Below are 26,483 nucleotides of genomic sequence, written 5' to 3' on the forward strand. Positions count from 1 at the left end.
CGATGCTCTGGGAGCCCCTTGTGTAATGCCTCATACACGATAAACGCTAGAAGATAAACGCTAGGGAGGCGATGGTGGGTTCCAGCCCCTGGCTGGCATGTCAGAGGTGAGGTCAGGTCGCAGAGAACCCTGCCTCTGGCTGTACAGAGGCCCATGTGATGCCCAAAGACCCTAAGTCTTTCCATGGGCCCACATCACCCCTTACTCCAGGAGCCAGTCCTGGAACGCACCTCACTTCTGCAGAGTGGGGCTGCGTGAAATGGAGAGAGCACTGGTTGGGACTCAGATTTGAACCTGGGGTGCCCAGCGTGCTTCTGAGTGCAGCCCAGAGAAGCTAAAGGCCTCCCCACAGGGCTGGGTAGACACGGCAGGAAAGGATGCATCCTCTCGGGCAGGCCGCGTGGAGGGGGGAAGAGACGATGGGGCTGTGACTGCTTGAATCCAGCTGGGGGAACGCGCCCCCTCACCAACCTGGACTCAGCTTTCCCAGCTGGGAAATGGGTTGTGAGAACTGAGTGAGCTCACGGTACAAACTTTCCGAGGCACAGATCCAGGCTTGGGAAACATGTGTCCCTCACTCAACCCTCTCTCTCCCCTTGCCCATCTTAATCGTCTGTTGTCACTTACTTTGGAGTCAGCAAAAACGTATTCCTTCCGCAGGGTCTTCTCTTTCTCTGTTTCCACCAAAATCACCAGCTTGTTCAGAAACTTCTGAGACTTGATGAGCTGCAGGACTTAAGAGAAACGGAAGCTCACTTATTCATTCACCCACTCCCACCCAGTACGAACAGAGTGGCCACTAAATTCTGGTTTGCATCCATTTCTTTTTTTCCTGTGATTCCAGAAAAAATATGTTTTACATGGTGACCCCCATGCACACAAATTTGCATGTATGCGTGACTACAACACAAGTTTCATGAAAAAACATTCACCTTCACTCTCTACAAAATCACTTTTCCATAATGTCCTTCTTTGTTATTTTCTATGCCCAAACTTCTTTATTAAGAACAAAAGACACTGATCAGACCTAGGGGGTGCCAGATAAAATACAGGATGCCCGGCTAAGTTTCGGTTTCAGAAAAACATTAATTTTACTGTAAGTATGTCCCAAGCATCACATGGGATATACGTCGCTAACATTTCATGTGCTGTTTATCTGAAATCCAAGCTTCACTGGGCGGCCTGTATTTTCATTTGCTAAATCCAGGACCCTTGGTTATGTTCCTAAGTGGATTCTGAGACCCTGAAGATGAAGGATACTATCTACAGACCAGAGAGACTTTGGCCTCAGGGGCTCCTGAAATGGACACAGGCTGCCGGGTGGAGGCGGGAGCTGATTTGATGGGAGCGTCCACAGCGTTTTTCAGGTGCCTCAGAGGAACCCACCGGCCACACACGGAAAGAGCCGCTGTACGGCACTGTCACCCCGCCGCCGGGGCCGAGGAGCTCAGGAGGCTCGGGTGCTCTCCTCCCGTGTTCTCCGTACTCTGCTGGGATCACCAGCGCTGTGTGGCCCCGAGGTGCCCCCTCCAGGGGACTCGCGGCAGCCTTGCTCTTCCCACTGACCTCTGGCCACACCGGCTGGCTGTCACTGGAGAGCCCCCCCACAGGGGCTGGCAACTCAAGGCTCTGTCCCCTCTGCACTGCCTTCTGCTCCTGTTATTCTGGATGTTTTCCTTCACAGCCCTCAATCAGTAGCTTAATCAGCACATTGATATACAGGGTGGGCAAAAGTAGGTTTACACTTGTGAGTATGCAAAAGAGAGTTTACTTATTTATTTTTAATATATCTTCAGTGCTCGCTTCGGCAGCACATATATTTAATATATCTTTATTGATTTCAGAGAGAGGAAAGGAGAGGGAGAGAGAGAGAGACATCAATGATGAGAAAGTCGTTGATTGTCTGCCTCCTGCATGCCCCCGACTGGGGATCAAGCCCTCAACCCGGGCATGTGCCCTGACCGGGAATCAAACCGCAATCCCCTGGATCCTAGGTTGATGCTCAACCGCTGAGCCCCGCCTGGCCAGGACAGAGTATATTCTTGTGTAATTACTATTCATTAATTATTGTATTATTTTTCATATGAACAATTGTAATCCTACTTCTGCCCCACCCTGTATTTATTTGAGTGTTTATGGGCCACTCAGTGCTCCGGAATGTAAATTCCATGCAAGGAAAGGCCCTGGATCCCCAGCACCTGGCCCACAGTAAACATCTGGTGTGCGAACATCTCCCATTTTACTGATGAGTTTACTTGCTGGTGCAAAGCCTCAGGTGCTCCGAGGGGCTCCTACAGGCTAGGCTCTCTCCTAAGGAGACTTACATGCAGATTATCCACTTAATTCTCATCATAATCATTTTACAGAGGAGGAAACTGAGGCCCAGCGTGGTTAAGTTGTCCAAGGTCACACAGCTGCTAAGAGGCAGAGCTGGGATGTGAAATTTGGGCAGTTTGGGACCAGAGCCCATGCACTTGAAACTGTCTCCCAGTCTCTGCTACACTTAAAGATGCTGCCTGATCCAGGCCACAGTCCTTACACACGCACGGCCCTGGCCCTGGACCAGGCCCTGGGAGGTGACTGTGCATGAGCCTGGCCCCCAGTGGGGAGGAACCCATCACAGAGCTGCCACGTTACCCCCGGGTTTGGAGGAAGGAGGCCGAATGGACTGGGAAGGCCTCGGGAAGGCAGGGGCACGTGAGGTGGGCCTAGAGCTGGGTGGAGGGTTCCACAGGCAGGATGGGGGCGGTGGGTGTCCTAGCACAGGGGTGGCATGTGCCTGGCAGGACATCAGTAAGGGCACCAGCAGATGAGAGCATTACGGGCATGAGGGTCTTACTTTTCTTGTGGCTATAGAACTTGTCCTCAGCACCGTCCTTGGACTTCTTAACGATCAGCTTCCCACACTCCACGTCCACTTTGAGCTGCAGTTTCTGGGGAAGTGCCAGAGACTCGGACTTCACCTGTGAGGGGCAGAAGGAGCAGGAGGGGGGCGGGGAGGGGAGGGGAGGGAGAGCGGGGAGAGATGTCGGTCATCTTGCCTCTGTCCAGGCTTTCACGAGGCCCTCGTCTGTGTGGCTGGACAGCCCTTGGCCAGTCCAGCCTCAGTGTCCCATACTGGGCCACCTGGATTCTATTTCCAAGCCTCCCTCGCCAGCGCCACACACCCAGGTTTCCACTGGGAGTCTCGAGAATTGCTGAAACGTGGCAAGGAACCTGGCCAGTCCGCTGTGTGCACATTAGCTGCTCTGCCAACGGGTTTGGGGGAGGAAACAGATGAACTACTGGAAAATTGTTCATTCACTGCCTAGTTTGACAGCACTCATTAATCTGATGTCATCTATTTCCAGGAAGGGTTTTATTATCAGGCTTAAGCCTTGTTTCAATTGAACATTGACGGATAAAAATTAGGAGAGAGACAATTGCCATGCTCAGAAGATAGAAATATATCCGAACCCAGAATCTTCAGGGCTAGAAAGGACTTTGGGGAGAAGGGGGGGTACATCTTGGGACACCTCGTTCTGTGTTTCTGAATGTGGGACCAGGGCTGAGATGGATGCACCAGAATCTCTGGGGATAATTAAGAAAAACAAATTTCTGGGCTGAGCCTAGGGATTCTAACCCCTCACTACGAGGGAAATGGTGGGATTTGTCTCTTTCTCCTAATCCCCTCTTAAGGGACTTTGCAGCCAGTTTGGCGGCCCCATTTGATGTCCCTCGTTACCCCGCGTTAGAAAGGACAAAGTTGAAGTCCTCTTGGGCCGAGAGGCTCTTTCCTGGGGCACCTCCCCATGAAGGAGGTCCCACAGGTTCTTTGGACACCCATCCCAACGTTGAAGCACCTCCGCAGGTGGCCCCGCTGACAGCCACTCTCAGTCGCTGTGCTCCTTGACCTTGCGCAGGTGAGCCCAAAGCCCTCCTTCCACAGGGACCGGAATGTCCCCCAGCCTCCAAACTGCAAAGCACAAGGGCACAGCCACTCACCTCAAAGGTGACTGGAGGGATGAGAGAACGCCGGTGGGGAGACTCGAGTCCCTCGTGGAGCAAGGCCTTGACCTGGGGGCGTAAACGCACAAAGCCCTTGAGGCTGGGAGGCGAGGGGAAGACAGCATCCTCTGGGGCAGAGCCCAAGGGGGCGCAGAGCCTGCACGGCTGGGCACTCCCTGGGAGAAGAGGGGATCACGGGGAAGCTGCGGGACCCCCCAAGTACCTTCTCTTCAATAGAGGACAGCAGACTTGTCAGTTGGCTGAGCTTGGTCACCATGCTGATCGGATTGGCCTCACCAGGCACCTGGGAGATGAGATGAGCAAAGGGCACGTCCACTGAGCGCCGGCCACGGAGAGGTGAACTCCGAGCGCCTTCCATGCCTCATCTCAGTTCATCGCCCCAACGACCCGGAGGCACTGTTACTATCCCCCTTTGCAGGTGAAGAAGTCACCTCAGATGTATCAGGCCATTTTTTCTCCCCTACAAACCTGCTTCTTCCAGAGCTTCCCCCTCACCCACCCATTTGCTCAAACGAAACGCCTCGCTCGGCCTTGAGAGTTACCTTCCTCCTCCTACACCTACTGCATCGCTGCTCCCGCTCTGCTCCCCAAACAGAGCCACCCGCTGCCCACAGCCCCAGGCTCGCTGCTTCCCGCGCTTGGGAAAGTTATCCCAACTCTTTGCCCTGCCCCAAGGCCGTGTGATCCAACCCCCAGCCCCAGCCCCGCTCAGCCTCACTTCCAATCCGCCCATGGCCTTGAGCGACACCTCCCGAGGAACACCCAGGGACGTGGTTCCACCTGGGAAGGCCGCCCCCAGTCACTCAGGTCTCAGATCCACGGAGAGGTCTTCCCTGACCACACTCAAGTAGCCGCCAGGCCGCCCCTATCAAATCACCCCGCTCTGTTGCCTGTCAGCCACCACGGTCATTTATTTGTCCCCTGTGTGTTCCCCCTGCTGGAAAGCAAGCTCCGTGAGAACTGGGACCGTGCGTGCTCTGTTCGGTGCTGCCGCCTTGGTGCTCGGAACAGTGCCCCGCCAGGGAAGGTGCTCAGTGCAGTTGTTCAAGGCATACGTGGGGCCCAGAGAGCTGACGTTACTTGTCGGGAGTCACACAGCTAGTAACAGCAGAGCAGGACTCGAATCCCGTTGGCCTGGCACCAAGTCCACGGTCTCAAGCATTTATCCCCAGAACAAACATTTCTAAAGCATCTATTCTGTGCCAGACGGGCTGCCAGGAGCTGGAGGCATAGGGTTAATAAGACACCCCCGGCCCTCCTGATGTAGGCTGAGAAAAGCAGACACGTGCATGGTTAACCTGAATACCAAGCAGAACAGAATGAGGGTTATCGCCAACCAGGTGACGTCTCGTGACCCCACCCCTTGCTTGACAAGTCAGCAGGCTACGCTTGCTTTTGACCTCAATTTTCCACCCAGCCACATTAGCAGACTATTTCTGCCATCAGCAGCCAACCATCACTTCCGTCACTGCCACCTGCAGCACTGCCACCAGTCCCCTCCCCACCACGGCCACTGTCACCTCCAACCACTAGTCATCACCCGACACACTATCAGCAGCAGCATCACATCTGTCAACACTTTCTCCAACTGCGTTAGTCACTGGATGAGACAGTTCGGGATCCCCTTGCTCTAAGGGCTTGCTCACAAAAGCCTGAGAAGATAACCGGTTTCCACCCCTCATGCTCCCTCTGGGACGCTTGAAAAACTACCAGCTTGCTCCCTGGGACAGTCACCTGGCAGTTTTAGGCTGGTGACTTCCCCCCTCTCTTGCTGAATCTGGGTCTTTTGGAGCAGGTTTGGCAAAAACAAACTATAAATGAAGTTCCCGACAAACGGGGGGCTAGTTCTTGGGCTGGGAGGCGTGAGAACAACACTGGAGCTTTGTCCGTATGTCTGGCTCTTCCTCGGCGGGACGCACACGAGGACCGGATGAGTTCTCACGCTGTGGGCAGCGTATTTTAACATAGTCACTCATCGAAGCTGCATGTGTATTGATTCTTATAATCCTTATTCTGCAGATGGGTAAGTTGAGTCAAAGTGGTGAGTCAGCTGGTCCAAGGTGACACAGCCGGTGTGCCCCTGAGATCTGAATGCAGACCTGGCCCAGCGGTTCTCGGCTGGTGGCAGTTTTGCCCCCAGGAGACATTTGACAAATCCGGAGACATTGAGGTTGTCACAACTGGGGAATGCTAATGGTGTCCCATGGGTAGAGGCCAGGATGTGTTAAAAAACAACAGTGCACAGGACAGTTCCCCACAATAAAGAAACGATCCAGCCCCAAATGTCACCAGCCTGGCAGTTGAGGGCAAAATTCACAGCATCCGCCCAGAAGTGGGCAAATTGGTCTGAGTGCCACCTGCGGGTCTGAACAAACTGGCGAGATACTTCACTTGGCTTTTCAGTTGACTTTTCAAAGGAGGGTGTGGGTTCCAAGATTAATGACTCTCCTTTCTCACACAGGGCGGACCCAGGTCTTTCCCCAACCTTCGGGCCAGCAGCCGTTTTAATAATGTTACATTTTGTACCCCACCGGCAGTTCTCAAATAAATTCCACACGGGGGTCCAGGGGTCCCCATCTTGCCTCGCCCACCTAAGGGCAAGGGGGGGAGGGGGACAGAGCTCTGTGGTTCTCACCCTTCACCCCACAGCATACTCTGGTGGTCCAGCAAAGTCCGGGTGGGGTAGGGTGGGGTTCCCTTCAGAGCCTTCAGGACACTGGCTACTTCGATCCCCCCCCTACCCCCCCCCCAGTTTATCAAACTCATCTTTCCAACCCCCAGGCCTTTACCTGAGCCCGAGGACGGAGGCCCGGGGAAAGCTGCTGGTCAAACAACCTCTGCAGAGACTCCAGGGAGGGAAGGGTCCGGAGGACTTCTCTGTGGGGGGACAAGGTGAAGGTCACAGGTTAGTGAGGACCAGCGGAGGCATCCCTGCTCCATCTGGAGCCCCATCTGGTGAAGGCAAGAATCCTTCCAGAAGAACAAGCCTGGGAGAAGATCCAGGCCTGCCCAACCCCCCCAGACCTCCACTCCTCCCCATCCCACACCCCCAAACTGGAGCCTGGATTTGCAGACCTGATTTACCTCTGGCCTGTAGAAAATTTGGATCTAGAATCACAAAACTACTTTGAAATCACTTAGTAGCCCAAGGTTCCAACATTTACTGTAGATAAAAATCACACCTATGCTCAAGTGTTAAAAATGCAAATTTCAGGGCCCCAGCCTGATTTGGTCCAGAATCTGCATTTTAAACGCGTGCCCCAGGGGCTTCCTGGGCTGCCAGTCTGTGCCTCCTGGCGCGAATGCCCGCCTCCAAGAGAGAGGTTTTCCTTGGTCTGATCCCCTGACGAGCCAGTACCGGGGCTTTATGGATTCTTCGTTCCCTTCTCATCTTTTTCAACTATTTCCACATTGTTTTAAGCAGGGTGGGCAGACAATTTTGATGTCTATTTTTCACTCGCTTCACCAAAAACTGTTCATGTTTTTGCATATTTAACATTCTAGAGGTTTCCAAATAATGGAGGAAGTTGGTTGTAGATATTTGGGTTATTTTGAGATCTTGGCGATCCTAAATAAAGGCTGCTTTGAACAGCTCTGTGCATATAGCTTTTCCTGTCTTATTTTCAATGACAATTTAAGGATGAACAGAGATTACGGCTCCCCATCAATATTGCCAAGCCCCTGAGAGATGGTACCAACGGCAGGGCCATCGACGCTGGCCCAGCCCAGATGCACTGCTGCCTGAAGTCCTTCCACTATTTTCTTTTCTCTCTCTCTCAACATCGCATTTCAATACTAATGAATTGATTCGCATATCTTTCATTTCTAATGTCATTAAGTATTTTTCTACAAGGTTGATTGCAACCCTATTTCTCTTCGTACAAACTGTTCATGTCCTTTGTCAGTTTTCTGTTGGGAATTTTGTTGGTACTTTTATACATTGGTAACAACTCTTCACATATTGTTTTGCTTTTTATTTAACGTAGCTGTTGTATTTTTCCCCCCACTCTGTTATTTTCATCCTAGGTGGGCTGGATTTCATTATAAAGTGATTTGTAACTTTTTATGGTTCTATTTTTCATCTTTTCCTTGGTAGTTTTTTGTTTACCTTCGTCAACAATTTATCATCAGTATTTACTAGTGAGTGATAATTTGCTCCTTTTAAATTGGACTCTCACTCTTTCCTTTTCTTTTTTGAAAATATGTTTCTATTGATTTTGAGAGAGGAAGAGAGAGAGAGAAACATCTATCGGCTGCCTCCTGCACGCTCCCTGCTGGAGATCTCGCCGGCATGGGCCCCGGCCGGGAACAGAGCCAGTGACCTTTTGGAGCGTGGGAGGGCACTCACCCACTGAGCCACACCAGCCAGGGAGGCCTCTCACTCTTCTGAAAGTTACATGTTGCATGGGTGCTTTGTGGACCTGCTGCACTCTGTGCCCCACACCTACCCAGGGAGGCTATCACTGTGTCACTTTCTTCCTTAACTCAGCTGTGATTTAGGAAATGATCTAAACAAATCTAGATGGTCGGGTGGTTGTGGCTAGTTCTGCTATTTATTTCTGTTTTAATTTATTTCTGTGTTCTGGGAGTCAGAGATGAACACTTCTCTTCGGGTGTAGTCATATCCAGCTGCTCAGTAAGCTGCTGGTTCTTGTTTTTAGGACCACCAGCACTCAAAAATTCGGGGTGGGGGTGTGTGTGAAATTGTTGGATCCTTTCTGAAGCAGAGGCACATGATCAGTGCTATTGACCTTGAATGACATCTAGGTTGAGTTAACCCCAGGTCAGTAGCGTTCTCCTTGGAGATACTGCTTCAGAATTTCTACTGCATTGTCAGAGAGCATGAAAAATTTTAAATATTGTAATTTTTGAAAGCAATGTGGCTGTTCCTAAGTATTTACTTTCTGCAGTCGCCTTCCCTTGAGGCTTAGAAACATTATAAGAAGAGGTGTAGGGATTGCTATTTGGTTGTTCTGTTAATTGCATCTTTGTGAGGTTTCTTAATTCCTGGATTTAGCTCCTTTAAAAGCCTGGGGGGGAAAATGCTTCTTTCATACATCTAGTCGTCAGTTGTTCCTCGAGTTTTCCTGCTCCTTCCATAGCCCATCCTACCCGCTGGAAGTGGAACCTCTGGGCCCTGTTTGCAAAGGCTCAGTTTTTTACCCTGCACCCTTTGCACCTGCTTACTTAGCCCTCTGAGTTTTCTCTACATATTCCCCTGACACTGGGCTGTTTTGTGATTTGATTTTCAAATTTGATTGTCAAATTAAGCCTTCGTTTTTCCAGCCTTCAGTGAAGCAGTTACAATGATGGTGAAGTATTTCTGTTTTGCTTTTGTTTATTAAAATCTTTACCCCGTGCCCACTTACTGTTTCCACACGCTGACATTTTATTTTAAAATTCCACTTGCATTTCTCCATTTCAAGGGTTACCAAGTATTTCCAGACTCTGGGGACTTTACTCTTTATTTCTCTTTTTTCTTTGGATAAGTTCCTGTCTCGTTCTAGAAAACCTAACCTGGGGTTGCAGATCTTCCTGGCGCTGCCGAAGTTCTTCATTTCAGACCCGGGTCCTGACACCCTAACGACTTTTGGCGGCGGAGGCTCTCGCCCTGATGCTCAGGCCTCAGCTCCCTGCCACCTTCCCATTCAGGGCGTCGGTGTTGTGCCAGGTGGTGAGAGTGGACGAACCTGGTCACCTTTGGTATCACCCTCAGGCGCCCTTTCCGGCACGTCCTCCTGCACCTCACGGCTAAACGTCCAGCCTGTGTCCCCTTCTTGCAGTGACCTTACCCCACTGTCTCCCAGCTTTAAGTGCCAACTGTATGCCAATGAGTCCCAATGTACCCCCCAGCCGTGAGGTCTCCCGGGCTCTAACTTCTAGCATAAATCCTTGGTTGACGGCTCAGCTGGCGGCATGCCTCATAGCACCCCAAGCCGACAGTAGCCCAGAGAAAGACCCCCCACCCCAACCCCAACCCCAACCCCTCCACATTGACTTTTACCTTTCCAGTAACTGGTACCACCATCCACTCAGCTGCTCCCCCCAAAAACCTAGGGGTCCCCCTCATGGTCCGTTTCTCACTCTGCATCCAATCAGGCAGCTCTGCCACCCACCCACACACCAGGGCACCCCAGCTCTCGGTGCCCACGCCCCTCCAAGCCCTTTGGTTATTTAACTAACGTCTATCAGCTGTTTCTGTTGCCAGGCACTGTCTCCAGTCCGGGTCCCAGCAGGAAGCAGACAGACAGAGCCGCCTGCCTCTGCTTGCGTCCTTCGCGGGCCACCATCACGCCACAGCCGCAGCAGCTCCCCCTGGTCTCTTGCTCTGGGTCTGCCCCCTGGGACCCATTCAGGCCCGACTCAGGTCCCGCCACAGTCCTCTAAAATCTCTGTAGGGCCTTGTGAGGTGGACGTGTGTGGCTCTGCCCAGCACTGCCAGATAAATCACAGGATGTCCAGTTCAACTTGAATTGCAGATACGCAATGGATAATCTGCTAGCATAAGTATATCCCAATATTGCATGCTATATACTTATACTAAAAAAACATTTGTGGTTTATCTAAGATCCAAATTGAGCTGGGCATCCTGTGTTTTATTTGCTGCATCTGGCCACCCCATGCCTGCCTCTCCCTGACCTATGCTCTTTCTCTCATTGCGTTCCAGCTGCACAGCCCTTCTGTCTGTTCTTTGGAGGCCTGCCTCATTCCTGCCTCAGGGCCTTTGTACTTGACACCCCTCTGCCGAATCACTGGGTGGCTAGCTCCCTCTTGTCACCAAGGTGCCAGCTCTTGGTTGCAAGAGAGGCTTCCTTGACCCCCCCAAGGACGCTGGCACCTCTCCCCCTCAATGTCTCTCCATCACTTCTCCTGTTTTATTTCATCATGATGCCTACTAAAATTATCTTGTTTATTTACAGGCTTAATCTACTATTGCGCTCCTCACTAAGATGTCAGTTCCAACAAGGCCTAAAGAGCAGGAACCTGTGCGTTGTGTTTATTGCTGTAACCCAGCACCCAGAACAGAGATCAGATGCTGTCTTCCAAACATCCCTGTGAATGAATAAATGAATGAATGAATTGAACTGAATGATTGAAGACCTGTTCCAACCAAAGCGTCTTAAAAACTACAAGTTTATAGTTAGTTTCATGGAACAGCACCAGCAGGGGTGGCAGGGGGATGGAAAACATAATTTTATTCCTAAGATTTTCTAAAATTCCATCTCTCAGTTAACCATTCTCCAAGTCTGCTATTATTTTGCCTATGAAGGTGAAGACAGATGGGGGGGGCATCATAGTGTCTCTAATTCTAACTGGAAGGTGACTGCTCCGTAAATAAACGCGGGGAACAGCTAGAAGCCAAAGCAAGCGTTTTCCGCCAGCACAATGCGCCAGGGAAGCAGGCACCTTGGGGCAGCTGCTGCCCCATAAGGTGAGGTGCCAGGACCCAGGTAGCAGTGAGGTGTCGGGGACACTGCCCACGGGCCGAGTGACTGGAGAAGCTTAGTGGAGAAACTTAAAGGTATATTTTCTTCTGGACAGAGAAGCAGCAAAGAATGGGAACTCCACTGGAGCCGAAATAAAATGTCACCAGTCATGAAATTGTTTGTTAAAAAGAAAGTGTCATGCGTATAAGTTTTCCCTGGTGATAAATGAATAGCAACAGCTTCCAGTGGAAAAGCATCTCTCTGTGGGAAAGTATAAATGACGGCTCTAGGTCCTGTTGGAAACCGGATTAGTGGAAAGCCAATTCATTGAAATTAAACCTGACCGGCCAGTCTGCTGAGTGCTCGATTTGTCAAAGAAATTATTGGTTAAATTTACCAAATGTACGGATTGTACTTTTAAGATCTTGAAGAGGAAAGTTCAGTTTGATTACTGATGATGAAAGATTCTTTGTTGCATAGTTACTAAGCTAAGATGGAAATGCATCAGAGAAGCTGACAAGAGAGTTTTGAAACTGCTGTATCTGTAATAAAATAAAAATCAGTATAGGCCAAAAAAAAAAAAAAAAAACCTCACCCACACGAAATGCGATTTTTTCCAACCAAAATGTTGACTTTTCATTTATGATGGGATTGCTTTGGCTCCTTGTGATTTCTTTCAGATGTTTTTATTTTCTATTTTTCAAGCTTTTAAAACAGCATTAAAAGGATTCTTCTGCTAAGTTTTTTCAGATGGCAGATCAGCCTGAATTTTGCACCTCTAACAATTAAAATGTAATTAAACTTTAAATTAATTTTGTGTGAATGAAATTAAAACATAAAATTTTAAAAAATCTAAATGAAATTGGAACTTTTACCAACTGGTCATTCGATGAATTCAATATCAGAAAATTGATATTTTGGTGAATGGCTGAAAACTGCCATCTCTGGCCACCTTGGGCCATCACCACCCACATAGAAAGGAGGCTGGCTTTCATCTAGTTCCTCCGGTGTCCTATGTGCTTGTCCAATGTGCCCACTGCTGCAAGAAGGAAGACCAGCCCCAAGGGCTTTACATGCTGGACCCTGAGCAAGTGTGAAAGGCCCGCAGAAAGTCCTGCCGCCCCTCCCCATAGCGACCCGCCTCAAATGAACTTCAGTTAAAAAACACGCATGAAAAACCAAAACAGCGCTATAGTTCAAATGCCACGAAAACAAAGCCTGAAATAACCACGGAGATTCCTAAGGCAGCTGCCCCACTGTCCCGAGCGCAGCGGCGGGTCTGCGCGGCCAGAGGGAGCCGGGCCCGGGAGCTGCCCCGCGTCCGCCCCGCGTCCTGCCCCCGCCCGCCGGCCGTTACCCGTAGAGCTCCCTGCACAGCAGCACCGTCAGTTTCTTCAGGTTGGGGAGGCTGCTGGAGCCCGTCTTCACGAAGTCGGCGTCCAGGGCGAGCTGCGTGCTTAAATAGTCCTGGATGGCTTTCAGGTGCTCTTCCGGGAGCCTGAAAAAGAGAAACAAAATGCTTGTCCTGTCCCTTAGGCCGCAAACACCAGGACTAAGGAGAAGAAATGCGCATTCTCAGAGTCTCCTGCTAGACTAGGTCCTTCGGGGCACCCTCTGGGCGCCTGGACAGTCCCCTAGTCTCCCGGAGGGCAGAGAAGCTGGTTGCAGCGAGATGAAGGGTTTGGCCAGGGAGGGGCCCTGGTAACCCAGCCCATAAAGGCTTTTCCCTAAGCCAGTAATTGGAAGGGAGAGATACTGGGAGATGTTATCCCCTAAAAAGAAGGTGAAAACAGCTTGGGAAACGTCCACTGGGGTTGTTCCCTACTTCGCCTATTCCTAAAGGCGGGACCTGAGGGCTGGGCAAGGCTCTAGCTCGCGGCAGGTGGGCCTTGCTCATGTGCCAACTGAGAATTCACAGCCAGAGGCGACCTGCAGGCCTGTGGCGGGAGGTTCCCAGTCAGTCCAGGCTCCCTCCCAGTCAGTCCAGGCTCCGTGGGGAAGGAAGTCTCTGTGATGAGAGATGGGGCTGGGCATGTGGTGGTGGCAGCCCAGATGTCCTGCCCGTGGCCTCCTCCGGGGTCTGATCCAGCCCCTTCACAGACTGCAGGTCGGACGGGCTCATTGAACACGATGGCCTGGCAGAGGAGAGCCCCGGCCGCGTGGCACCAGGCTGTCCCCTAGGACTGATCACACTTCTACATTCTATGTCCCAGCACCCTTTTTTTTTTTTAGATCACTTTTTGATCTTGGTTCCTGTAATAATAAAAATTAATCCCAGCAAATATTTCCTGAGGACAACATCCAGCCACTCTGCTAAGCACTTTATGCTCAGTTTTTCCTTTAACCCCCAGATCAATGTCACAAGGCAGGTCTTACTATTCCTGTTTCACAGATGAGGAAACCGAGGTCCAAGGATGCTCACTGGCCCGTGTGAAAAAATGATTGCAAGCCTTGAAAACCTTTGTTCCAGCCTTGACGGGTAATCCAGTCAAAACTGCAGGTCACAGTTTTGTTTGGGATTTTGGGGGTTTTTTTGGTAGGATCCTTGAAAGAGTGAAAAGCCGTTGCTCCTAAGATCAGAAAGGAGTGAATTTAGCCACTCTGACTCCTCGAGTTGGGGAAGTCAGCAACTGTTTACGTACCAGTCGTTGTAACATTTAAGTTTAATCTGTACTTACTCTGAGTCTTGACGTGATAAAAACCTCCTACAGTATTAAGATATGTATTTTAACTGTTCTGATGACTACTGACTTATAACTTCAAGACCACAAATCCTTGCTATAAGAAGCTGTATTTGTTAAAATGTTTGTTGTAGAAAAGTGTTGACGTAAGATGGAAACTGCTGATTAGAGGTTATCTTACTCCACGGTCTTGTGTTAACCATGACCTAATGGATTAGATCTAATTAACTTGCACAAAAGGCTGTGCAGGTCGTCCTATAATTAAGAATAACCTCAAGGCAGTCCTCTGTCAGAGCTATTTTACAAAATAGATTAACTTCAAAACACAGGGAAGAATCTAATCTCAGTTTTTCATGACCCAGAAGAGAACCGTGTGACCAGGGTCCTTCCACCATCCGCCATTTACTCATCCCCAACTCCAAGCGGAAGTTTTAGGGAGGTTCTACTGCCACATGCTAGCTGAGAAGCAAAACCAGAGAGCATGCCCCCCACCTGCTCACAAGCCCCCCCCACCCACCCCACGCCTCTCAAGGCTGCACCGAAGCTGGGCTGCATACACTGTCCTGCCCCACTGGGCCCCGGGCCCAAGCGCACACCTGTCCCCAGAGAGGAGGCACCGGAGAGGAGACGGAGACAGTAGATTTGGGAGACTCGGGAGGATTGGGCAGATGGTGGCACCACTGGGCTCCCTGCCTATTTCCCCACGGAAGTCACTGCATTTAGCATCTAAACCTGGAGAGAAATGCAAACTCAAGGAGACAAACAATGGGCTGTGCACTGAATATCTTAACAAGCATTTGTTATTTGGACAAATGTTTCAGGGTAATGTATCACCATGTTCAAAGCACTGGAGATTTAGCCAAATGATAAATAGCACGGGTAACTCGAAGTGTGCAGAGCATACAGCCCAGTGGGCCCGGAGGAGCAGCAGGGGATGTGTCGGGTGGAAACAGAAAACACCAGGTATCTTAGCAGACGGTCCTTGTGTGTACCTCTAGGCATTTCCTTTGTGTTTTGCCAGGTCAGGTGGTAGGTGAGCGGCCCTGGCCGCCTCAAGCTGATCTTTCTAGTCTGAGATGTCGCAGCAGCCTGCCACTGGGGTATTCTTTGGGGACCCTTTTCTCACAAAGAAACAAAAATGTTTCTAAATTATTAATGCACGGAAGTTACTGGGTACTAACTTAGTAATTCATATACTAGGCAGCATGCTGGGCACTGGGGACACATTCCCCTCAAGGAGCCTCCTTCCTATTAAAGCTGTCCCCCTGGCCTGTCTTTTTTTTTTTTTTTAATATGTTTTTATTGATTTCTGAGAGAGGAAGAGGGAGGGGGAGAGAGACAGAAACATCGATGACAATAGAGAAACATCGATTGGCTGCCTCTTGCATGCCTTCTACTGGGGATCAAGCCTGCAACCCGGGCATGTGCCCTGACCAGAATCAAACTGGTGACCACCTGGTGCATGAGACGACATTAAACCAACTGAGCCCCGCCAACCGGCCTCCCCTGGCCTGTCTTGAAGTCAGGGCCTCTGATTTGCAATGCTGGGCCTGCTAAGAGAGGGACCATATGGCAAAGGAGCTGCAGGAGCTCATCAATATGGACCAGCAGGAGCAGTTATGGGGACACATAAAGGACCAGACGCTGAGAACCCTGGATCAGAGCCAGTAAAACTTAAAGTATTGGAACAAAAGCCTCTCACATGCTCCATCATGAAGGAAGGAGCACTGCGCTGCGCAGACCTCACAGTCCACACCACACAGGGAATTACTGCTCTGGCCCATTTACAGGTGACAAGGAAGGTGGTCCCCTTGGAGTGGGGCCCAGAGTAGGACAGGGCTGCGTGGCCGGTCCGGGCTGCAGGGCAGGCAGCTCCTCTGCTTGGGCCAGCTGACTCAGTAGAGGGATGGTTCTGGAGGTACTGCGATGGGAAAAGATGCCATGTGCAGTCTATGGCCCCAGGAAGGGGGGCCACAGCACAGGCCCCTAAAGTCTGGACCATGCCGTTGGCAGCAAGGAGATGCGTGTCATTCCAAAGCCAGCTCCTGCCAACTTCCGGGCCTGGCGAGACGGACCCTCTGAGCAGGGCCACCCAGTGCCCACGCAGTGGAGCCACTGGTGAGTTGGGCTCCCTCACACACACACCATTGGGGGGCCGGGGGGCTCCACGGTGACCCATCCTGGGTTGTAAGGGGTACCTGCAGGAGTGAGCCCCGAGGAGGCTGCGTGGGTGCTGTGGCCCTGAGGCTGGCCTCTGAGGGGCAACCCGCAGGTGGGGACTCACCCGCTGGTGTCCATGCTCTGCAGTCGCTGAAACAGCGTCTCGGAGAGGCTTGGCCGGATGACCTCGGTGGCTCTGACCTCGGTGGCTCTCGGGTTCTCGCTCAGGAGGGGGACCTCCTTGGCCTCGCATGGCCCGGCCAATAAAGGGATGTTTCTTGGCGGCAGCTCCGGTGGAGACGGGACACCTTCTACCCAAGAGAAGAGCAGGAAGGTCACTGGGGCTAGGCTTTCGCTTCTCTCTGGATCACCCGCCTGCAGAGAGGGCCGCATGGCTGACGCGCTCCATCCTCTATACAGTGACCCAGTCCAGGCCCCTGCTTTCAGTTACAGATCCATCTGCTCCCACCCTGTCCCTGCCGTCCCCACCCCACTCCCTCGCCGCCTCCCTGACTAGCTGGGGAGCCCACCGAGGCCAGGGACCTAGTCTTAGTGGTCTTTGGCCCTGAGGGAGGGGGTCTAGCACAGTTTGTCCCACTGAGGCGCTCAGCAAACACCTGACATTTGGGGTCCAGTGGCCATGCCAGGCAGAGCTGCTGGCCGCGGACAGGTGGGGCCAGCAGCCCCAGGCAGCTCAGAAGGACGGCCAGCTTTCGGGGCAGAAGCAGGGGCCCTGGACCAGGCGGAGAGGCCCAGTTCCCAGGACGGGAGGAGGGGGCGGGGCGCAGGCAGGCCCCGGGCCGCGGCTCATTCCTCTCCTACTGCCCCCGCTTTCTCTCCGGCCTCTGGCCTCCCTCTCCCCTGCCCCCCAGGCCCTCGGACACAAATAAAAGAAACAGAGGGCTCTTCCTTCACCGAGAGAACTGACGGAGGACGCAAGTGGCCTGAACCTGGCCTGGGAGGCGAGCTCCTGCCCGCTCACCGTTAGGAGGACTTCCACCCTCCGCACGCCGCGAATCGGCGAGGGTCCTGAGCCCTCGGGTCCGGCTCCTCCTGCCCCAGCCTCGTCCCACACAAGTGGCTGCCCCACGGCCTTGGCCTCCGAGCTGCCTCTGGGAGGGAGCAGCCCTCGCTCCCTCTCCGGCTGGGGCGGTCCGGCTCTAGGATGGCTGAGTCTGTTTTGGGCCCCATGGGGACGGGGTGCCTTGAGGGGACCTGGGCTTCCTTTGGGGAAGTCAAGCCCGCAGTCAGCAGACTGGGCTCTCTTTCTGGCTCTTACAGAAAGTCTCAGGGACTTTCTCAGATGGCCATGCCCAAAGGGACAGACAAGCTGGGCTGGGGCTGTAAGGCAAGCGAGGGCACCAGCGTGTGGAGGGCATTTTTTCAGGAGTCAAGGCCAAGGCCAGGCACCTGGGGACAACTGGGGCTCAGGCGGCTGTGGCACAGCCCTGGTGAGTGACCCTAGGCTCGCCCGTGAACGCGTCTGCTCTGCTCTGGCTACTTCCCAGCTGCGGGCACCTCTTACTCGGCTGAGGGAGGGAGGAGAGACATGGCCTGGCTGGGCCCCTCAGCCTCCCGGGCTGCGGTCCCTCTGAAACCCTCTGCCTGGCTCCAGCCCTCTCCGCCCAGCTGATGAAGCTGCCTTCAGAGTTCACCCTGGAGGCAGCCGGGGAGCTCTGCAGCCACCCAAAGTGGGTCACCAGGAAGGGGGAAGAAGGTGGCTGGGGACCCACAAGCCGGCCCAGGGCAGTGGAACGAGGAGGGTGCCCAGCACATGGCTGGTAGCGGCCTGCCAGGGACAGGCGGGGAGACAGCCAAGGACCTCGGTGTCTCTGCTCTAATCTGCCCTCCCTGAGGGGCGACCCTGGGGAACCGGGTTGTTTCCCTGGAATTTAAGAAGAGCCCTGACCTCCTAAGTGGAAGGGCTCGATTCTGTATCTCGGGGGTTTTCTTTTAGGAAGTGAACCTTTGAGGGGAAGAGGGAGGCACCACCCAGGTGAGCTCCTGTCTGCAAGACCTCGGCCGGATCTGTTTTGCTCTCTCTGTCCTTCTGCGGCTTACAGGGCAGGCCCAACTCGCACAGGCTTTTTGGGGTCTGTACATTTTATTTTATTTTAATTGATTTTTTTTTTAAGAGGGAGAGGAAGGGAGAGGGAGAGAAACATAGAAACATCGATGAGAGAGAGAGACTTTGATCGGCTGCCTCCTGCACGCCCCCCACTGGGGATCGAGCGTGAAACCGGGGCATGTGCCCTGACCGGGAATCAAACCCACGACCTCTTGGTTCATAGGTCAACACTCAACCGCTGAGCCACGTGGGCTGGGCTTATTTTCTTTTAATGATGATATAAAAAAATCACCTTTCCACCCATCCAGTGAGCAGCAAGGATTTCCTCTTCCTTCACTCTCTTCCCAGTGAAATGCAGCTAATTTTGTTGCTGCTGATGGCAGCTGTCTTTACTGAGCACTTACTGTGTCCTAGGCTCTGGGCTCTATATTTATCCGCTCACCTGATGACGCCCTGAGAGGCAGATGTTATTTTCACTGTCTCTTTAAGAGAAGTCTGCGGTTCAGAGAGGTTAAGTAATTCACCCAAGGCCACACAACTAAGAAGCTGAGGGGCAGGAAGTCCAACCCAGGTCTGTCTGACTCCAGAGCCTGTGTCCTAACTTGCCCTTAACCCCCATGTCACATTCCCTCCCCCTGATCAGTGGGCCACCTGACCTATGAGCGCTGGTCCTGAGCAAGACGCCCCAGGGCCTCTCTGCCGGCCCTTCGAGAACAGGTGCCCCACACCCTTTCCCACCTGTCTCCTCCTCTGGCTCGTCGCCGGCATCTTCCTCTTCCAGCGGCACCGGGTACTGCAGGTGGGTGACCAGGCCCATGTTCTCTTTCTTGTAAAACTCGATGAGCTGGTCCAGCTTGGTGAAGAACCTCATGGGGACGCCTTCCGATGCCTGAGGACAGAGCCCAACAGAGGCACGGTTGACTGACTGGGACACCACTCAACCGCAGAGGCCACCTGCAGCGGAGACCAGGGCGCTGGGGGAGTGACTGCGACCCAGAAAAAGCCCTGGGCATGGCTGCCTGCCACGCTCACACCCTCACCTCCTGGACCCAGCAGCCCCCAACAGCCCCCAGCAGCCCGTCTGCAAAAAGCACAAATAGGACAGTTTGAAAGATGTTTTTTAAAGGTGTTAAAAAAAAGACACCTTTTATTTTTTTTTAAAGTATTTTGTCATACAAGTAGTATATTTTCGTTATGGCAAAATTAGGAAATACAGAATTTTTAAAACAAGAAATCACCTGTAATCTCACAACCACGAGAAGTCCATTTTCAATAGTTTAGAATGTTTTTCTACACTCTGTGTGTGTGTGTGTGTGTGTGTGTGTGTGTGTGTGTGTGTTTTACGGGGGAAGTTATTCCCTACCTCCATCACCCCACAAAAATCACTTATTTTTAAACACAGGAAAAATCTGTTCTAGCAATTATTTGGCTTTTAGGCTTATAGTTTTTCATTTGCTATATTTCTGTTACATCAAAACCCAGAAAATGAATTAGCACAAAAATCTTCCCTGATTTGTATCTCTGTTGCTGATGACAGAGGAGCCAGGCGACAGTTCCCCTGGGCTGTTCAAATGCCCTGGGGCCAGTTCTTCCTCTGGTCTTGTGACTTCAGCAGGAAATTCCAGGAGGTCCCTGGGCAGCCAGCCCCTCCTGCTGAAGCTCTGCTTAGCTGAGACCCCCACCCAGGTCTTGTCCTGCCTGAGGCCCTGCCCGAGGCCGACCCCGTTGGTTCTCCCGAGGGGTTATCAGGCTGCAGAGCAGAGGGGGGAACTACCTGCAGGAGATTTACATTCTCATCAGTGCTCCTAACCCAACATGCCCTAGTGTCCTACCTAGCCTCCCTATCTAGTCCCCCACCCTGCCACTCCTTGGTGTTCCTGTCCCAAGGAGTGGCACTGTCCTCTCCCCACCAGCCCAGCCAGAACCCAGAGGCATCTTGGACTCCCCCCTTTTTCTGGCACAGCGGGCAAAGGTAGACAGAGTGAGGCAGGGTGACCCTGATCCGGTGGAGTTGCTGAGCGGGGCTGCAGCTTTGGGTGGGGGAGGAAGAGGCAGCCGGGCTCCAGGGATGGGCAGTGAGCCTGTGGCAGCTGGACAGGAGCAAGGGGTCAGTCAGGCTGTTAGTGGGCACAGGGATGAGCACCAAGGAGGTGCCCCCTCTGGGTGGGGCTTCCCTGGCCTCGAAGTAGCACAGCACCCCTGGTCCTAACACCCAGGGCCTGTGGTTCACCCTGGCTATCATAACCACCATCAGGTCAATGACTGTCATGAGATTTTAAAATGAGTTGAGAAGGTGCAATCTTTGAAGTTGGAGGCCAGGGGTCCAATTGCTCCCCTTGCAACTGCCAGCTGCCTTCTTGCTGTGGAGACTGGGGCCCAGCGCACGTGGAAAGGCGGCCAATAGGCAATAGGGTGGAGGTTGGAAAGTCCAGTCTGCGAAAGGCACAAATGAACCAGCGGGGTCTAGGGCTGAGTGTGGCGGGACCCTCGAGACTTGTTCACTTCAACCAGGTACACTCTGCCCCAGCGTGGCTGGGCCCGAAGATCTTCAGGGCTACAGGCAAGTGACGCCGGGAGAGCAGGCGAGGCAGGATGCCCCAGACTGGGGCAGGCCCAGACATGGGGAATGGACCAGGACTCACAGCTGTCCCCGAGCCCTTGTTCCTGGCAGCTAGCCCCACATTGCAGAGAGGCTGCATTTGCCTTCAACAGGAACACGCCTCGGCCTCTCAGCTCGACCCGGGCTTCCCGCGTGGCCTTTCTGTTGCTCTCCAAGCGCGTTTGTGTGCGGGGCGCACGGCACGCGTGTCCACGTCTGCAGGAGGCTGTGTGTGCATGTGCATGTACATGTGTGTGCTTCACTGTGCAGCTTAAGCTACTCAGTACCTTTGCAGAGGCTTTAACAAAAGGTTTTTTAAAAATTCTTTTAATAAATTCCCTTGTTTTCACAAAGCCCACATTAAGGAATCTCTTTCAGGCATTACTGAAGCAGAACTATCTGAGCGGCGGCAGCCAGGCCTTCTAGAAGGTAACTTGAATAGGTTCAACACCAAAAATGAGCAGAAAAACAAAAATAATCTGGCGTGACGCAAGATCGATGAACTCGATTCAGGTAAAACAGTTGTGGTAAAAGTGTGGTCCTGCCCACGAATGTGCAGCTAGTGAGGACGAGCTGTTAGGCAGGTGGGAAAAGCGAAACGACGGCATGTGAGTCTGGAGCAGGGTCCTCAGCTGGAGCACGTCTGGGGAGCTCGTGTTTGAGAGAGCACATCGGATGCGGGAATCTAAGGTGCCGGTGCTAAGACACATTATTTTATGTACTGCTAAAGAGCTAACATGTAATGAACACACACCGTCCACTGTGGACACATTTTACTTCAGGAACGTGAAAAAATAAAGGTCCGAGAATTGATGAAACATGCTGTGTACTAAGCATGCAGAATAGCAGGACACTCTAAAATTAATCAACTCCCCCCCCCAAAGTAAATAAAATTAAATTGACCCCTACAGACGCAATGAGGTGGGAGGACTTGGAGGCCAGCGCTGGGTGTTGAGTGCTCTGGGCTGGAGCTGGAGCTGGAGCTGGAGCTGGGGCAGGACGGCCTCCACCCTCCATCACCTGGCTGAGCCTCCACTGGCCACGCCAGCTGGGAAGGAGGTGCCGGGACAAACAGCCGCCCCTCAGCACATCAGGCCCCTCGCACATCGTGTCCAAGGGAGGCGCACCCCTTGGACACCGGCAGTGCTCACACCCCGAGGGGGAACCACGTTCGCTGCCTGGAGGGGCTGCCCTGGATCCCTAACGGTCAAGGCCTCCAGACTTGGTTCCTCATTCCACAGCCCCCGGCTTCCTGAAGAGATTTATCAAGTCATTTTGAAACAGAGGAAACTCGGAAACCTTAGCTGTCGCTGAGAACCTGAGCCCAGCACAGGGACAGGCCCTCCCAGGGCAGTGCCCACTGGTGACTGGATTCCCGCTCTGTGACAACCTTCCCAGCACCAGGAACGAATCCCTTGTCTTTGGCAGGTACCTAGAGCACGCATCTAGGGCGAGATTTTGAACAAGCGAGAGCCCCGGTTCCCAGTTATAACGCCTGTGAATTTATGGCGAGCAAGGCACAGAGCAGAGGTCCCTTCGGGGTTTATGAGATCAACAGAATGGATAGTAACTTACGTACTTTCATCACCAAAAGTCACACAGAACACAGAGCAGTTAGGGGCTAGTTCAGATTTCAGAACAAAATACCCATCTCTTCTCCTGCCTCCCATTAAAATGCCCAGATCTATGGAACATTCTAGGGCTTTCCAGAATGGCCATTTCCATGAAGGCCCTGCAGACGGTTCCCCAGGCCCCTTGCAGGGCACATTGCACAAAACTGACCCTGCCGTTGAGAAGCTGTAGGAGACAGAGCCGTGGATTCCAAGCGGGGCCCTGTAGGGAGGGGACCCTTCCCCTGATCGGCTGGCACCTGAGCTGACCCAGGTACAAGGCTCCTGGGAAAGGTACAGAGCCAGGGGAGAGGGCCACCTCCAGCCCCAGGGTTCAAAATGAGACCGCCTCCGGGGTCTTTAGAACAAAGGGCAGCTGAACATGCAGCAAGTTGGAGGCTTGGGGCTGTGAACTCTGAGGAATGGTGTTTCGGGAAACAGTTCTTGGGCTGTGACCTTCGGAGGCCCGGCAAGGGTTGGGGAGCGGCAGGGAGGCTGGACGGCTGAACTCTCCCGGGGGTAGCTTTCACGGCAGCACCGTCCGCTGTCTAAAATGGGGACCAAAAGAGACTCCCGGCAGGAGGAAGGCAGCCCAGGAGCCGGGAAAGCGAGGGGTTTAAAAAACATATACGATCACTGTGGGGATTTTAGAAATGATGGGAAAGTACTAAGAAGTGGGGGAAAGTCTCCTCACTATCCCACCATAGCAAAGCACTTTTCCCAGGGTCAGTGAGAAAGTCACCAGAAAGGGTGACACCACCATTCGGTCGCTGGGAAGAGACGCAGGACAGGTGTGAGGCGGCTGGTGTCGTTCTTGTCTATTTTTTCGTGGAGGCGGGAAAGGTGTCGAAGGCCTGGGCATCAGCAGCCATGGCAGAGCTGGCTTCAGCCCAGGCTGGGAGCCCCCCAGACCCGAGCTCCCGCACGTCCATGGAGGCACCGTGCCGATGGGGCAGAGGGGCAGGCCAGCCTGTGCCCTGAAGGTCACTCCTGCCCCGGAGGCTCCGAGCTGAGGCCCAGCAGCATGTCCTCTGCTCAGAGATCTGCTCAGCAGGGGCCGGGCGTCGCCTTCCTGTCCGCCTCTCGTTGTCATGGGTTGGAAATGACCTATCTGCACAGTGGTTACATGTAGACACTTTTTGGGCTATGCGCTGTAATAAAAAGGGACAGCTCCAGGGAACACGGGCTGGAGGTCCAGCAGGAACAGGCTGAGGAGAAGGCTCGCCCTCAGAAGTGGGGCACCGAGGGCTGGAGAGATGGGAGGTGGCGAGAAGGGAACGCAGGGCACCCTCTGGAGATGGAAGACGAGTCCTCGCGTTGGAGCATCGCCGGGGGCCCGGCCGGGACAGGGCGCGGGGTGCAGGGCACAACGAGCGGTTCTCCCGCCCCCACGGGGGACTGACGCTGAGATGAAAGCGTAACTCTAGGATTGTCTTCAAGGTCCTTTCCTAAGAAGCTGATCACCCCAGAGTCCTGGTCGCCACTGCAAAGCCAGCCTGGACAGAAGCAGCCGAGGCCCCCACAGGAGAGCGGGCACACGGGGCAGAAGGTGAACCCCTGTCGGCGCTCGGGTAGGAACGACAGCCCACTGAGTGGGAGTCTGATAAAGGCTTGATACCCCAAATTTATAAAGAACTCACACAACTCAACCAAAAAAACAATCCGATTAAAAAATGAATAGACCCGTCTCCAAAGAGGACCTACAGGTGGCCAAGAGACACATGAGAAAATGCTCAAAGTGACAAATGATCGGAGATGTGAATTAGAACCACCATGGCTGTGACGTCACACCTGCCGGAATGGCTCCCTCGACAAATCAACAGATGCCGTGTGCTGGCCTGGGCGTGGGGAAAGGGGACCCCGGGCCCTGCTGGCGGGAATGCAGGCTGGCGCAGCCACTGTGGAAACGGCACGGAGGTTCCTCAAACAATTAAAAATAGAGCTGCCACACGAACAAAATAAACTAACGAACAGAATAGAAACAGACTGTCGGAGAGAGAACAGACTTACAGCTGTCGGAGGGGAGGGGAGTTTTGGAGCTGGATGGAAAAGGTGGAGGGATTAAGCGAAAAACCTCTACAAACTCAGAGACACAGAAAACAGCATGGCGATTATGGGGGGGGTAGAGGGGGGACAAATGGTGATGGGAGGGGACTTGACTTGGGGTGGTGAACACATAACACAACACACAGATGATGTGTTATCGAGTCGTACACCTGAAACCTATATAATTTTATTAACCAATGTCACCCCAATAAATTCAATTAAAAAGTTAGCTCCTATAACCTAGCTCATTTAATTAATATGTGTGGGCATCCACACACACACATACCCAGAGGGGAGAGGGGCTTAGAGGGCATCTTGTCTAAAAGCGTCAGGCTTTTTTAAATTGTACCAAAGTATTCCCGCTGTATATCCTTCTGGAGGTTTCTGTACAAAAATAACATCAGGGAAACATCTGTGATGCTCAAATAACCGTAATAACACTCACGTACCAAGAATAGAAACACAATCGCAGGGTCTCCCTGTACACCCAGACGGAGGTGAGGTGGTGGCCACAGCCCCACAGCCGGCCACGGGGGGCTCTGGAGACTGACCGGAGGGGAGGGAAGGGAAAGGGAAGGGGGGGGGAAGGGCGGCACCCCCTTCGATCACACCGGTTTTGTGGCTGGGGCGGAAACCAGGTGCCCTGGGCATGGCGTGGGGAGCCAGGCTCCTGCCGAGGTCCCATCCATGGGTGAGCAGGGCGGGTTCTGTTCTGCAGCCAGAAGTGGGAGCCTGGGAGGCGGGGGTGGGCAGAGGACTGGGGTAGATGTTGATATCACTTCTGTTCTCTTCCGGGGCCCCTGAACTTGATTTAGGTTTTGGGGTGAATGAGATGGATGGAGACCGAAGGCATGGACTTCTGGGGGACCTGAACCTGGCAGACTGGTGGATAGAGCTTTAGGTGCCTGGCAAGGACAGGGACCCTGCTGTCTCATGGTGCACAGGGCACATGAAGTTTCTCCAAGTGTCTTGCCTGCCACAGCCCCACACAAGCAGCAGCGACGGAGGAACAATGCTCAGTGGGGCTCCTGCAACTGGACGGCACACGGAGGGGTCCTCCAGGATGTCCCAGAGCTATTCCTGGGACCTTCCGCGGGGGGCACTTTCTGGCAGCCTGGCTGCAGGGTGCTGGAACTGCCACGTCTCCTACGTGGCCGGGTGTAGGTTTGTGGCTGGAAGGCTGTGGGCTGTGAATGGCATCGGCGGGCAGAGGAGGCGGGTGGGGAGTGGGGGCTGTCCAGGTCCAGGGGAGTGGTGTCCCCATGTTCCCTCAGATCTTGCTTTGAAACAGTGACCGAGCCCGTGAATCCATCACTTGGGACACAAGATAGGTCATGGCGGCAAGCACACAGTTCCCTCCATGTCTTGTGTCGGAGCAGGGGAAGGATCCCTCTGAGGGGCCTCCTGGAACCTCTCGGGCGCTTCCCAGTTGAGGACCTCACTCCCCAAATGGAAGAAACTGGAACTGGCCCAGGTGTGCCCAGTATGTTACCTAATTTATATTCTATCTAATACCCCAGGTGGGCACCATAGCTCCAGTGTACAGATGAGGAAACTGAGTCTCAGAGACATGAAGCAGCTTGCCTGGGTGGTCACAGACTATGTCAGAAGAACAGAAACTCGGGGATGGCTTAAGATAAGAAAGAGGGTGTGTGGGGGACTCCACGGCTTTCTAGCCAAACACGGGGCCGGGTACCGGGCACAGGGCGCCGCCAGCTCGGGTGGAACCAGGCGGTTAACGATTTTCCCGAGGACTTGAGCCTCCGGAGGCTCAGGGGTGGGCCGGGTGAACCCGGCACGTGGGAGCAGCCTGGATCCTGGGAGGCGGCAGGCCTGCCATCCGCAGTGCGGTGGCCAGTGGGGACGGTGCCCAGGCTGGCATTT

General features: G+C 53.2%; 1 protein-coding gene across 1 annotated transcript in view; it reads right to left on the bottom strand.

Annotated features, from left to right (window-relative positions):
- INPP5D (inositol polyphosphate-5-phosphatase D) overlaps positions 1 to 26,483 on the bottom strand; it is an 80,094-nt gene that overhangs the window by 22,593 nt on the left and 31,018 nt on the right. The window contains exons 3-10 of the mRNA XM_016204613.2: positions 19,083 to 19,233; positions 16,401 to 16,587; positions 12,793 to 12,933; positions 6,798 to 6,885; positions 4,211 to 4,291; positions 3,985 to 4,056; positions 2,840 to 2,963; positions 628 to 734 (exon numbers count right to left, since the gene is read on the bottom strand). Of these exons, the coding sequence (XP_016060099.1) occupies positions 628 to 734; positions 2,840 to 2,963; positions 3,985 to 4,056; positions 4,211 to 4,291; positions 6,798 to 6,885; positions 12,793 to 12,933; positions 16,401 to 16,587; positions 19,083 to 19,233 (951 nt within the window). The remainder of the gene's footprint in view (positions 1 to 627; positions 735 to 2,839; positions 2,964 to 3,984; positions 4,057 to 4,210; positions 4,292 to 6,797; positions 6,886 to 12,792; positions 12,934 to 16,400; positions 16,588 to 19,082; positions 19,234 to 26,483) is intronic.

This window comes from Miniopterus natalensis, chromosome 8, assembly GCF_054644295.1.
Source record: "Miniopterus natalensis isolate mMinNat1 chromosome 8, mMinNat1.hap1, whole genome shotgun sequence".
Taxonomy (NCBI): Eukaryota; Metazoa; Chordata; class Mammalia; order Chiroptera; family Miniopteridae; genus Miniopterus; species Miniopterus natalensis.